The sequence below is a fragment of the Hippocampus bargibanti genome, linkage group LG04, assembly GCF_051943395.1.
Source record: "Hippocampus bargibanti isolate YZ-2025 linkage group LG04, ASM5194339v1, whole genome shotgun sequence".
NCBI lineage: Eukaryota > Metazoa > Chordata > Actinopteri > Syngnathiformes > Syngnathidae > Hippocampus > Hippocampus bargibanti.
In genome coordinates, this window is record NC_142737.1 from 26,608,168 (window position 1) to 26,622,701 (window position 14,534).

The following is a 14,534-nucleotide window of genomic DNA, read 5'->3' on the forward strand; positions in this document are numbered from 1 at the left end:
GGTCGTCCCGATCAGATTGGCGACCAGCGGGTAGCGACGTCAGCCCTGCCGGCAGCCTCGCAGGTGCTGGTCGTTAAAATCAATGACACTTAAAAGGACACCTGGCACGATCATCCGGGCCGATTCATTGTTTGTTTGCTGCTTGTTTGCTGCATGCATTGTGTACGTGTTTGTTTAACCTTGGCGGACTTTTACACTTGGTTTTCTTTTGCTACTTTGTATTTTTTCCATTCAGATCATTTTGATGTTTTACATTGTGTTACTGCTGACCTTTATTTTAATACGATTTGTCAAACAACCTCCTGCTCCCCCCTGCCTGCTTTTTGGGATCCGAACCCGCCATCACCACCTCGCAAACCGTGACAGAATGAATCTGCCTACCATCGGATCCCGCAGGTACATCGGACCCGTCTCATTTCCACCCTGTGCCTGGCAATGCTATGTCCACGTTAGCGCAAGCCTCGTCGAGTTTGAATTGCGTCACTCGACGAGCCGCAACGTCCACGTAAACGTCCGGCCGAGACCTCCTTCCAGGTGGCCGTCCAGGGTGAAACTGGGTGACTGGCATTGCACGCCCACGTCCAGCCACGCTGTCGTCGTGCATGACGAATTGAGTCTCATGCACGACGAGCCGTGCAACGTCCGCGTCAACGTCAGTCCGAGACCCCACTCACCGCTGGATCCCGGAGCGGCTCTGGACTGGTCTCGTTCCCCCGGAGCCGGGCAGTTCACGCCCACGTCGGCGTCCGGCCGAGACCTGGTCCCATACGGCCGTACGGGGTGCCATTCTGCGCCTGGCAGTTCGACGTTCACGCAGAGCCATGCGCCGTCGCGTGAACGTGCGAGAGGGATCGCACTCACGCCCACGACGATCCGTGCCGCGTCTTCGTCCACCCCAGGCCGAGTCCCGTTCCCATCAGGCCGCCGCCCGTCGTATGCTGGAGAGGCAGCGGTTGCCCTCTCCACCGACCGTTCCCTGGCGAGTGGACCTTTTGGGAGACTGTTGGGACTTCTGGAAGCAGCCCCTTGAAGGGGGGGTACTGTCATGATCTGGTTGGCGACCAACGGGGGGTGCCGTCGGCCCCGCCTGCACCTGCGCAGGTGCTGGTCGTCCCGATCAGATTGGCGACCAGCGGGTAGCGACATCAGCCCTGCCGGCAGCCTCGCAGGTGCTGGTCGTTATAATCAATGACACTTAAAAGGACACCTGGCACGATCATCCGGTGCCGATTCATTGTTTGTTTGCTGCTTGGTTGCTGCATGCATTGTGTACGTGTTTGTTTAACCTTGGCGGACTTTTACACTTGGTTTTCTTTTGCTACTTTGTATTTTTTCCATTCAGATCATTTTGATGTTTTACATTTTGTTACTGCTGACCTTTATTTTAATACAATTTGTCAAACAACCTCCTGCTCCCTCCTGCTTGCTTTTTGGGATCCGAACCCGCCATCACCACCTCGCAAAAACGTGACAGAATATCAGATCTGTATTCTTCCAAACAATTTGTCACACTTACTGAGAATAGATATAAAAATAAAACAAAATATTGGATTGATGTTGATTGTATTCCTACTCAAGTTGTAACAATGTAATATTATTTTTTTTACATTTTTAGATAGTGGTGTGCCAGGGGATTTTTTAAGTGAAAAAATGTCCCTTGGGTTGGAAAAGACGGAAAAACAAAGACTTAAATAAACCTTGAATTAATCGTTATGATAGACTTTTTTTAATAGGTTTCAGTCATAACGGCCCTCCAAGGGAAACAGTAACTAAGATGTGGCCCACAATAAAAATTAATTTGACACCCTTGGATTACGCTATTCTTTAGAAACACAATGGTGTGATGGTTCACAGCCTTTGCACAATAATAATTAAACCAAATGATCACTGCCGAGATTCTTCTAATTAACATATAAAATCTGCATTTCTTGGGAAAATCTACTCAGGAACCAAAAACCATGTTGAGTTTTATAAACTGTACCACCGTTGTAAACTGTACCACCAATAATCCTCTGTAATTATTGTAATTTTCAGGAACAACCATTTTTTGATTTTGTGATTTTAATAAGGAACACCGTATAAAATACAGCGGGGCCTTGGCTTACGAACCTAATATGTTCCCAGACAGAGTGTGTAAGGCGAAAAGTGTGTATCCCAAAAAATAATTTGCCATAGGAAACCATTAAAATGAGAATAATCCATTCCCAGGTCTCCATAAAATATAATTTTCAACTAAATAAGCCTTAAAACTACACACAACATACCTTATTTTGTGTATAATAAATGTGCTATTGTATTGTAATGAAAGAAATACCCTGCACTGCATAATAATGTCACTTTATTTACATTTGTGATGGTCGTTGATTGCTCTTAATTGACACCTGTTGCTTTCTGAATTGTAAGGTCTTACAAAACTGAGGCATTACATGAGCATTCATCATGTTGATGATTCTCATAGCCACAGTCTTTTCTGGATGGAACTGTTCAATTAGCCTGCACATCACAAATGCTCCCATGCTGCTTTCAAGGATTGAAGGGTAACATCATGCCAAGCCTTTTCTATCAGCTGAACACAATGATACGTTCCGAGCGTGACAGGGATAGCTGACTCGTCAGAACGTTAATAAAAGGGGTTGGATCCCTAAGCAGGCAGCAGAGACGTAGGTGCTGGCAGAGATTTTATTACAACAAAAATGGCACGCGGGGGGGAAAAAAACTCCCAGAAAAGAAACAAACTTACGCAATTGCGGCGAACAATCAACTCGGGCGAAGCAAACTCTTGTGCTGGCAAGTCCAAGACACTAGCGAGACGCGAGGCGTCGTAATCATTTGACTGGTGAGGTGAAAGTGACTAGTTGAAATGTCCCAGTATCTGTGATCAGGGGATTGACAACAGCTGGCGGCAGAGGTGGAGAGCGGACTCCCCGCACCAGCTATCAACTCGCATGTGACAAATATATATATATATATATATATACCTCAACTCATCTACATACAATGTAGCCAAATATTTAAAAACTTACTTAGCTGCGTTGGTTGGTAACACAGAATATCACGTAGAGAACACCACAGGGTTTGTAGAGAGGATCAAAGACCTTATATTGGAACCTGAGGAAACTTTGGCATCTTACGATGTGACTTTTCTCTTTACATCTGTCCCAACCCCAGCAGCAGTCTCAGTGGTGACAACGTGACTGCTGGCGGACGTTTCTCTGCATGAAAGAACCAAACTTCAACCGGACCACATCTGCCAATTATTGGAAATCTGCCTTAATACTACGTATTTTCAATTGAGGCAGAAATTTTATAAACAAATTCATGGTTGTGCTATGGGCTCACCAGTTTCATCCATAGTGGCTAATCTGTACATGGAAGAGATGGAGAAACAGGCTCTCACATTCTTCCCGGGGACAAAACCGAGACACCGGTTTAGATATGTGGACAATACCTTTGCCATAATTAAAAAACAAGAAATTAAATCCTTCACAGATCGATCACCTCAACTCGGTAGACATCAACATTAAAGGACAACCGACGTCCCGGTCAAGTTGTGTCCATAATTTGTAAAATGGCTTTAAATGACTTCTACAGAGCGTATTTTACAAATATTCCACCGCATATAGCTATATTTTACGTTTTAAGACTCGCGCTGAATATTCAGGAAGTCTTGTTTTTGAGTTGGTGACGAGTCCGTACGTGATGTCACTAAAGGACCGCCCTTTACCGTAAAAAAGACGCATTGTAGCGGTCCTTCCATCACGTTAATGTATTTTGCTGTACCTGTTTGGTCTGGGGACCTCGTGTTGCACCCAAAAGCTGCCAGGAGGCCAGAAGAGGGCGTCCAAGCTCCATATAAGGAATTTATCAGCCTGTGGAAACGGAGGTGGCCACAGGAGGTCGCCATTTTGTGCGTCTTTTTTTCGGTGAGAGATTTTCCCCCAATGTTGCCTCAAAATGGCAAAAATAAATTCTTTAATCGATTGCAAACATGTATGCTTTCCTCTGCAGAATTATTTGAATCATATTCATAACTGGATGTGTAACAAGAAAGCATATTCTCCGAATCTGAAACCATTGTTTTGATTCACTAGCAATGCAAGACGTCTTGGCGTGACATCACGAACTGGGGGCGGGACTTTCTGAAAATGCCAAATTCGCAGCTCAATTTTTTGAAGATTTTGGACACTTTAAGTCAATTTTATTGGTGTTTTGCATTTGACTAAAAATATCATACTGCGTGTTTTGGGTATTTTAGATGCTATAAAATGTTTTTCTGGTGTCAGTTAAAAAACAAAAAAGTGACGTCGGTTGTCCTTTAAATTTACTCGTGAGGACATTAAAGAGAACCAACGAGCCTTTTTGAATGGTAAAGTAATTATAAAAGAGGACAGAGCGCTAAAAACAGAAGTCTTTAGGCAGGCTACGCACACTGACCAGCACTCACTAACTGTGGGTACCCTCAGTGGTCATTTAACAAATGTCAGAAAGAAAGAATAGGGAATGAAACCAAAAATTCTGAAGATACAAAAAAGGAGATGAGTAGCAGTACCTTACATTGCAGGAGTTTCTGAAAAACTACAAAGAGTCCTTTGGCAACACAAAATTCCTACTTATTTCAAACCGATAAACACCTTAGGGCAAAAATTAGTGCATCCAAAAGATAGGCTGCCAAATGAAAAACAAAGTAATGTAGTTTATTCAATACATTGTAAGAATGAAAATTGTAAAGAGCAGTACATTGGGGAGACTCAACAAATTCTCAAAAAAGACTTTATCAACATTGCAGGGATAATATTAGTGGGCCTCAATCGGCAGTTCATATGCACCTAAAAGCTAGCAACCACTCATTTGACGACAATGAGGTTAAAATCGTAGCGAAAGAACACAGATGGTTTGAAAGGGGAGTAAAAGAAGCAATTTTCATAAAACAGCTAAATGCTTCTTTAAACCGATATGGTGGGGTGAGGTTCAATTTGGATCGTTCGTACAACAGCCTACTTAAGCGAAATAGGATTAGGAATACTGATGCGGTGATAACGGTGGAAGTGGGGTATTCAGGCCAGTCGTTAGTCAGAACAATAGGAACAATCAGTGGAGTGGCAGGGAGTAGTCCTCTGCTCCCTCCAGGGACCACCGAACCCCACCAGTTTCATATGCTCATTCACCAAACCCTTCTTCCAATGACTGTGGCTACTAACTTCAGTCTAGAGTTCTAGACTTAGGGGTGGCCCTCTGTGGCGGAGGATGGGTATATATATATATATATATATATATATATATATATATATATATATATATATATATATATATATATATATATATATATACAGTGAGACCTCAACTTACAAACACCTTATTTTACAAACTTTTCGTCTTACAAACGTCAAATTTCTGAAAATTAAACCTTATAATAAGCACTATTTTCATAATACACACCCACCACGGCTGGCGGAGTGATCTTCGGCGGAAGCACACGACCAACAGCACCAGAGGCTAAGTTACCAACAGTCCTTATGGAAGGTGACTCTCCTTCCATAAGCCATCAACAACCATCAAAAAGGTAAATAAAACGTTATTTTACAGCACAGTTTATTTCTTTAATTACAGTCCTCATGTAATGCGCCTCTCTTTCCAAACAGCAATTCCCTTTGACCGTCGACCTTCAATGCTATTCCATCAAGCCATAAATGACCATCATAAATGTAAATAAAGTGACTTGATGATACAATGCAGTGTATTTCTTTCATTACAATACAATAGCACATTTATTATACATAGAATAAGGTATGTTGTGTGTAGTTTTAAGGCTTATTTAGTTGAAAAGTATATTTTATGGAAACCCGGGAACTGATTATTCCAATTTTAATGGTTTTCTATGGGATTTTTTTTTTTTTGAGATACACACTTTTCGCCTTACACACTCTGTCTGGGAACCAATTAAGTTCGTAAGTTGAGGTCTCACTGTATTATATATCCTCTGCCACAGAGGTTAGGAGCCACAGTCATTGGAAGAAGGGTTTGGTGAATGAGCATATGAAACTGGTGGGGTTCGGTGCCTCCAACAAGATTAAGAACCACTGACTTAGAGTGTTCAATCCCCCTGCCATGCACGCTTTTGAAATGTGGGAGGAAACCGGATTACCTGGAAAAAAACCCACACAGGCACAGAGAGAACATGCCAACTGCACACATGAAGGCCAGAGGCCAGAGTCCAGAACCCAGCGTGATTGAACCTTGCACCTCTGCACTGTGAGATGGGCGTGATAACCAGTTGACCACCGTGCCACGCAGCACATCATCATATTTAAATTATATTTTCTACCACCGCCCTAAAAGATGCAGCAGCGTAACTTCATGTATTTTATCCCATCAATTTTCATCAGGGAGAAAAAACAAGCACACACTACTGTCAGATTTTGGACATCACTGACATCACAGTAACAGACATCACTGCTGAGAACAGAGATGCCCTGTGTTCGTAATACTGAGAAACAGAGTGGGAGTTTTTTTTTAATAAAGATAATAGCAGATTTAGAATGTGTGCACATTCTCCAGGGAAGCTTGCTCTATGTAGATTTCCGTTCAAGCTCACTGGCAGAAAGCACATATCCACTGATGAATAGGCATGACTCAAAACTTGAAACACATATTGCAGGTCGAGGTCATATCCAACAAAAGGACATTAAACTCCGTTTTAAACAAAATACGATAAGAAAATGTTGATTCTGAAATTCCTATAATCGTGTATTTGTCAGATGTTAAATATTTCCAAACAAATGAACTGAATAACGTGTGGCAATCATGAAATAACAAAGGAGTAAAGAGAAGCGGCCATCGCATTGCGAGGTGCAGATTACCTGTCCAGGGCGATGGCGGTCATGGAGGAGATACTGGCAAACACGGCCGCGATAGGAAAGAAGTTGTGAAAGCGGCAGTAGACAAGTCCGAAGTACCACTCGTTGTGCACGGCGTAGATAAAGTTGAAAACAGTGTTGAATGCAGCCATGGAGGCTTCGGCGAACGCCAAGTTGAGCAGGAAATAGTTGGTGACCGTCCTCATGCGTTTGTGGGCTATAATGATCCAAATCACCGTCACGTTACCAACAACTGAAACGATCACTATAGCGCAGTAGGCAATGGCCCACAGGGATATTCTCCAGGCCGGTTGGACAAATTGGTTCCAAAACATGGTCCCGTTGTTGGTATCGTTGCTGCTGGTGGTCCAGTTGACTTCGTCCACGCCTTCAAATATTGGGTCCATTTTAGCACTCGGGAGTAAAAGGCTCACTGGGACGCACTCATCTGATGGAAGTCTTGTGAAATTCAGTAAGCTCAATGAAAACTTTCACATCCACACGTGGAAGTATGAAAGATTTCTCTCCTACTAATTTATCTTGTGCTGATATTTAATCTGCGAGACATCTTCATTTGCAAGATGCGAAATAAAATGCGCGTATTTTACGCACGTCTCCGCGGAACCAGAGGGAATGCGTAATTTTCATGCTGTGAGGAGTTCTGCTCAGTTTTCAGTCCTGCCCATTGATGTCATCGTGCTTCGTCCCCGACTGCTCCAACAAGCCGCACACGCAATAGAACATGAGCTCAGGTACATTTATAACCTGACTCTTACTGCCCCCTATGGTACCACGGGAAACCTCCGTCAATGTTTAAAATAAGACGAGTTTGAATGTATTTCAATAAAATCTCTCTCTCTCTCTCTCTCTCTCTCTCTCTCTCTCTCTCTCTCTCTCTCTCTCTCTCTCTCTCTCTCTCTCTCTCTCTCTCTCTCTCTCTCTCTCTCTCTCTCTCTCTCTCTCTCTCTCTCTCTCTCTCTCTCTCTCTCTACCCACCCTCTTTATCTATTCCCCCTATATCTATCCCCCCCCCTCTCTCTCTCTCTCTCTCTCTCTCTCTCTCTCTCTCTCTCTCTCTCTCTCTCTGTGTGTCTCTCTCTCTCTACCCACCCTCTTTATCTATTCCCCCTATATCTATCCCCCCTCTCTCTCTCTCTCTCTCTCTCTCTCTCTCTCTCTCTCTCGCTCTCTTTCTCTTTTCCTCTCTTCCTCCCTCTCTCTGTCACGTTCTGCTTGGCGACCAATGGGTGGCGCTGTTGGCCCCGCCTGCAGCTGCACAGGTGTTGGTCGTTCCAATCAGTGGCAGTTAAAAGGACTCCCAGCACAACCATTCCGGGTCGGGTCATTGAATGTGTTTGCATCACCCTTTCAGGTTTGTTTCATTTTGGCAGATGAGAAAACTCATGGTTTTCTTTAATACTTTGTACTTTTCTGTTCGGATGTATTTGATGTTTTAGATTTTGTTCCTGCTAATTTAATTATAATTTGTCAAATACAAATGTGATACTTAATAATCTTAATCTGGGCTACTGTTCAAAGAATTAATGGCTTGGGGGAAGAAGCTGTTTAAATGTCTGCTGGATTTGGTGCGCATGGATCGGCAGCGCCTGCCTGAGGGGAGTAGCTGGAAAAGGTGGTGGGCAGGGTACGGAGGGTCCAGTATGATTTTCCGCACCCTAGTTTGGATTCTTGCAGTGTGCAAGTCCTCGAGAGTGGGTAGGGCGGTACCAATGATTTTTTTCCGCCGTCCGAACTGATCGTTGAAGTCAGATTTTGTCCATTTTTGTGGTGGCCCCGAACCAAACGGTGATGGAAGAACATCTGGACCTCATTGTCTTTCCAAAGGCCCGGAGGTCAGTTTGAGCCCGCCACATCATTTTATGTGGCCATCAAACTTTCATGATTCCTGTTAAAACCTCTACAAACATTTCAAATTCTCATTTGCAATAAAAAAGAGGCGGCCAACTTGACAGTGCTGAGGTCGTAAGTTCAAATCCCGCTCTGGCTTTCCTGTGTGGAGTTTGCATGTTCTCCCCGGGCCCGCAGGGGTTTTATCAGGGTCCTCTAGTTTCTTCCCACAAACATAAATGGCAGGCTGACTGAACACTCAAAATTGTCCCTTGGTGTGAGTGTGAGAGCATATGGTTTTTGTATCTGTGTGCCCATTATTTGTTACTTTGATTCATAACGGCCCTCCGAGGAAAGTGTGACTAAAACATGGCTCGTGACAGAAATGAATTTGACATCTCTACTCCAGATAGATAGATGGATGGATGGACAGGTGGACGGACAGAAAGAGAGAGAGAGAGAGAGAGAGAGAGAGAGAGAGAGAGAGAGAGAGAGAGAGAGAGAGAGAGAGAGAGAGAGAGAGAGAGAGAGAGAGAGAGAGAGAGAGAGAGAGAGAGAGAGAGAGAGAGAGAGAGAGAGACTTTGAGACAGAGGTGCTATACACTGTCAGTCAATCAAAAGGCACACAAGAATGAATAATGCTCACGGCATGAAAACTAGAATCAAATATTTGAAGATATTGAGTGAAATGCAATGCTATTTTAATCAAGCATTCATAATTTCGTTTGATGTTTACATTGATCTGTCAAATCAAATTTAATCGAGAAGTCACTCTATCTGCTCTGGGTGACAGTGTGGCGATGACGTTGCAAGTCTGCCTCCCAGTTCTAAGGTTCCGGCTTCAAATTTCGGTTCTGACCTTCCGATTAGGAGCATGCACGTTCTCATTGCGCTTGAATTAGTTTTCATTGGGGGTTCAATGAGGACACCACATTGTCCATGGGTGTTTTTGTGGTTCTTCAGCCGTAAGTGCACTGTGATTGAAAAAGTCAGATGTTGTGGATTCCAGCTCACCTTTAACTCTAAACAATAATTTATTATTGAAAACGAATGATTGGGTCCACATATATTTCAGTCCATTTTTCACACCAGTCATCCTCATAGAGTCTGTGGGGGACCGGAAGCATCTCAGTTGACTTTGGGATCAGGTAGGGTGCACCATGGGCAGGTTGCTAGCCAATCATAATCTTAAAGGAGACAAACAGTGGAAAATTGACTTTTAAATTTTTTAGATGCATCTCTGGAGTGGAAGCCTGGTGTCTACCCATCAAGTGTGAAATTGTATACTGTACTTTGTAATTTTTTTCTGAGCTATCTCCCCCCAAACAAAAGGTACGAGTAAACCATTCTGAATTTAGGGATAGCCACACTGCTGTCGGAATCACAGTTCATATCTTTACAGAAAACTTGACATTTGTGTAGATGTACAGATTAGCATTCAATGACAAATTTATCTTCTGATAGACTCAGTAAACTTTTTCACTAATTTGTGTTCGACGCATATTGCATGGTACATACTTGGAAAGGATCATTCAACGGCTTGGTTATTGTAAATACTGTAGATACATTTGTCTATAACTGCTATCCCATTGTTGACCAGCAGATGGCTGTGCTTTATTTTTCTTGACATTACGTTGGGTTGTTGTCACTTCCGGTACAGGTTTTACTTTCCGTGCTACTTTACGTTTCATTTTTACTGAGAAGACTGTGAGAATGGACATGCTTTATTGTACTGTTTAGCAAGGAAAGATAAAAAGGCCAAAGATCAAAACTTCCATTTCGGATGGAAAGCGGGCAAAGTGGTTTGTATGACTTTATTATATAAGTTTTATTTCATTGATGTAAAGTCCAAATGTTTCTGTGTAAATAATAACTATATTTTTATATTTGTTTGTAGTTCTACGGTGGTGTTGGTGGTGTGAAATCACATTAAAGAATTAACCATCAGTACAAAAAACCGGAGTCCTCTGTTTTGAATGGAAGCACAGCCATCAAGTGCTGACTCCATTACTAATGTCGTCATTGGGGTTTACATGCACATCATTTGTTGTACTTGCTTTTTTAAACTCGGTTGATCAGAGAGTTGCATCCCCCTAGTTGTTGGAGTAAATAAAACAACCCAGCCAACTGTATTAGACCCACAGTATAAGGGTCAGGGTATGTCATGCAGGGTATGTAAAATGTCATGCAATTGATTCATTTGCATGACATTTTAGTTTCTCAGAGTTTCCTCTTGCATCACAATAAACATCCTGGTTTGGTTAGTTAAACACCTTTGAAGAGAAGATTATCAGAATTGTGAAGTGGTGTAAGTAGGAATCAGCGGCGGGGTGGAAATTAGGAAGTTCAGGCCAACTGAATGGCCATTACAGGCTCAGCTGGCCTCAAATTCCACAGCCTTTTTTCCACAAAATATTGTCACGATAAATGCTGCATGACTTATACTTATCTGTAGCATGTCAACATAGCCATGAAGAAAAACCGCACTGGCTGTATACCTGACAAGGGGCGGTAATGAATGCATGGCTGACCCAGTGATTCGGCCAGTCAATGTCAGACACAACACAAGAGTTACAGCCCACAGGCTGCACCATGTTCATGCTTTGTCAGACCGATGCTGTTGTGCAACCAACAATTTAAGGAGAAGACTTTTAACCCTTGAGCCCTGAACAAAAATCAGGTGGTGGCCCTTCCGGGACCTGCACTGAGTGTAATCATCGTGCAAAAGTGAGAGTCATAACAGGTGTGAGGCTCGAGGGCGTGGGACAAGTCACTGACGGGGCCCGATTGCCCAGGAGGAGGGGTATGACAATTGGTGGGCACGGTGGAAAAATAATCAATTATTCAACTGAGCAGGCCACACATTTCTTATGCAAATGATTTGTTAATTCAATTATTGATAATCTTGTTACATATTTTGATCTATTGCATGATTGATACCTGTTGTTGTCACCATTACAAAAATTACCCGGTCTGAGCTGATTGTGACTAGGTCGCATTGCTTTTTAAGCATTCAAAGCATATTTACATGTTATTTGATATGGGAACACATGCTGGTATACTTTGACATAAGAAAACATAAAAAGTGTGTGTGTGTGTGTGTGTGTGTGTGTGTGCGTGTGTGTGCGTGTGTGTGTGTGTGTGTGTGCGTGTGTGTGTGTGTGCGTGTGTGTGTGTGTGTGTGTGTGTGTGCGTGTGTGTGTGTCTTTGTGCATGTGTGTGTGCGTGTGTGCGCGCAAGTGTCTGAATCAAAATAAAATAACCTCAAATATTAGAATGATGGAGATCCCGGTAGTCAAGTGGTTAGCACGCCGGCTTCACAGTGCAGAGGTCGTGAGTTCAAATCCTGCTCCAGCCTCCCAGTGTGGAGCTTGAAGGCTCTCACCGTGCCTACGTGGGCCTTCTCCAGGGCAGGCTCACCAGCTTCCTCACACATTCCAAAGACATGTATGGCAGGCGGGTTTAACACTCTAAATTGACTCCATGGGCGTGACTGTGAGCGCAAATAGTTGTTCGTTTCTGTGTGCCCTGCGATTGACTGGCAACCAGTTCAGGGTGTCCCTCGCATAATTCCCGAAGACGGCTGGGATACGCTCCAGCAACCCGCGTGACCCACATGACGATAAAGCGGTCTGGAAGATGAATGAATGAATGAATGAATGAATGAATGAATGCAGTGCCTGTGTAGTATCAGCAAGTTGATTTTTGTCTTAAAATAATAATAATAATAATAATAATAATAATAATAATAATAATAATAATAATAATAATAATAATAATAATAATAATAATAATACATTACATTTTAAGCAGCTTTTATTCTTGCATTTATTTTTGGTTTGTTGGCTTGGAATTTCATGCAATCCTTCATATGCGAGAGCCCTTTGGGTGGGGGGAATTCACATTTTGGGGTTACTTTGCTGTTTGCTTCAAACCCTTTACTGTTTATTGGTTACGATAGTGGATCTTTTGTACACGCATTGAGAAATGCAGACGAAAAGATCATATATATTAAGAGCAAGTGTTCTGCACATATCTTGTCCATATCTTAACAGGCATTATTTTTCATACATCTGGTAATTTCTCCAAATAAAGGTTATCTCATCTCATCTCATCTGGTTAGTGAAAGTGTGGTCCTATGTGGCCTCTGAGTTTTACTGATGAAAATTTGTGGCTCCCAACAGCATTTAATCTGTCCAGGCTTGTGTTAGATGGAGTTATGAGACTCATTGGAATTCATTCTGCTTTCAACAAGAGTTAACAATAATGAAACAAAAATATCAACAAAACACAATTTTAAATGTAGTCTGTGAACATGAGGAAACGTTTGGTTGTTTTTTTTTTCAGGTTGTGCTAATGCATCGCTGGCAAAGCCAACATGTACCTGAAACATTTCCATGAGGAAAATAGATTTCTGATTGAATAAAGTTTGTTCCGTTTGACGTTGTCAGACATATGTTCAGGGAGCAAAACCAGTTTCATTGTTGACTGTGCCCTTTCCATTTCATAAGCGCTTTGTTTCTGAGCTGAGTCTTTTTTTCTCAGGAGTCAGGAGCAGTGGCAAAATGAGATGCGGTGAACAAGCTCATTAAAGTGGATTAATTGGATTCCTGTTGACACTGTATATCTTCAAAATGAATTACATAGAGCGCAAACTAATTTGGTCACATAGAGTCTGAGCGCTTTGATTGGTCAAGTTATTTTACTGTCATATTATTGGTCACAAATGATAATTCAGTTTTTACATGGATGAGTGTTGATTGATAATCATGTACAGATTATGTTGTTTCGTGCCAGATTGTCTGTCATTACAGATGACAAGTTTAAAATCACATTCATAATAGACATAAGTGTTCATATTTCTCTATATAGCATTTTGACTTGTAGGGTGTGTGTGCAAAAATAAAGATTCACAATATTGTTTCATGGCTTTCGACTGTGAAGTGTGAATGTTGACTCACAGATTTTGTCTGTAAGCAACAGGAACTCGCTGCATCATTTCAAAGAATGAAAATGTTATTTTTAAATTGAGAATTTCCATTCCAGCATTCTGATCATGCATGCTTGGGTGAGATTAATCTTTCAATATATAAATGCCATTATGTACAGATAGTCAGTTAAAATTGCAAATGTTCCCATTGTGGGACTATTAAAGGCTTGCTCATTCTGAAATGTCATTAACTGTCTGATCCCTTGCTTGTTCATCAGAGCAATGAATCTTATTGTGGCAGTCAGTCTGTCTCTCCTCCTTAGTATTTATGTCAGCTAAATCCAAATATTCTTAAATACCTGTAGCCCATACATATTATTCAGGAATCACCAAACAGCATCTGTTCTCAAGTGCATTTGAAAGTCTAGCCAAACTGGCTGAGGGATATTGCCTGCAGGCTATAGGATTCCTGTTCGAGCCCCTTTAAAAAGTGTATTGGCTCAGATGCGGCCAGAACCCAGGCGAATGAACATCAATTCTTTCATTTGATAATAAGACAAACCTCATACCACCAAATGCCATGTAGTCTCCATACATCTTCCAAAAATGACAGGTCGGGGGAACTATATGCACGTTACGAGAAAATGTTGATGAGAAAGTCCCACGGCAATGAAAAATGGGTTATTGCAAAGTGTGGTACCTGACCTGATGTGAAATGCTCAAATATTCTCTCCTTCACGACAGTGTGCCCTGCGGGTCACCACGGTTGTCTGCACAAGACTTGATGTACAATACAGTATGTGCACCATCCGCTCTGTCTGACCGCCCTGTGGTGTATAGATTGGAATAATTAGAGCAGAGAAGTTGGTTCAGTTTGTGTTCAGAGGAGCAATATTTACAGT

At 42.3% G+C, this 14,534-nt stretch overlaps 1 protein-coding gene across 1 annotated transcript in view; it reads right to left on the bottom strand.

Annotated features, from left to right (window-relative positions):
• Positions 1-7,569, bottom strand: part of tacr1a (tachykinin receptor 1a) — an 85,057-nt gene extending 77,488 nt beyond the window's left edge. Inside the window, exon 1 of the mRNA XM_088994933.1 lies at positions 6,858-7,569. Coding sequence (XP_088851059.1) covers positions 6,858-7,261 — 404 coding nt within the window. The 5' untranslated portion in view covers positions 7,262-7,569. The remainder of the gene's footprint in view (positions 1-6,857) is intronic.
• Positions 7,570-14,534: the final 6,965 nt, after the last annotated feature.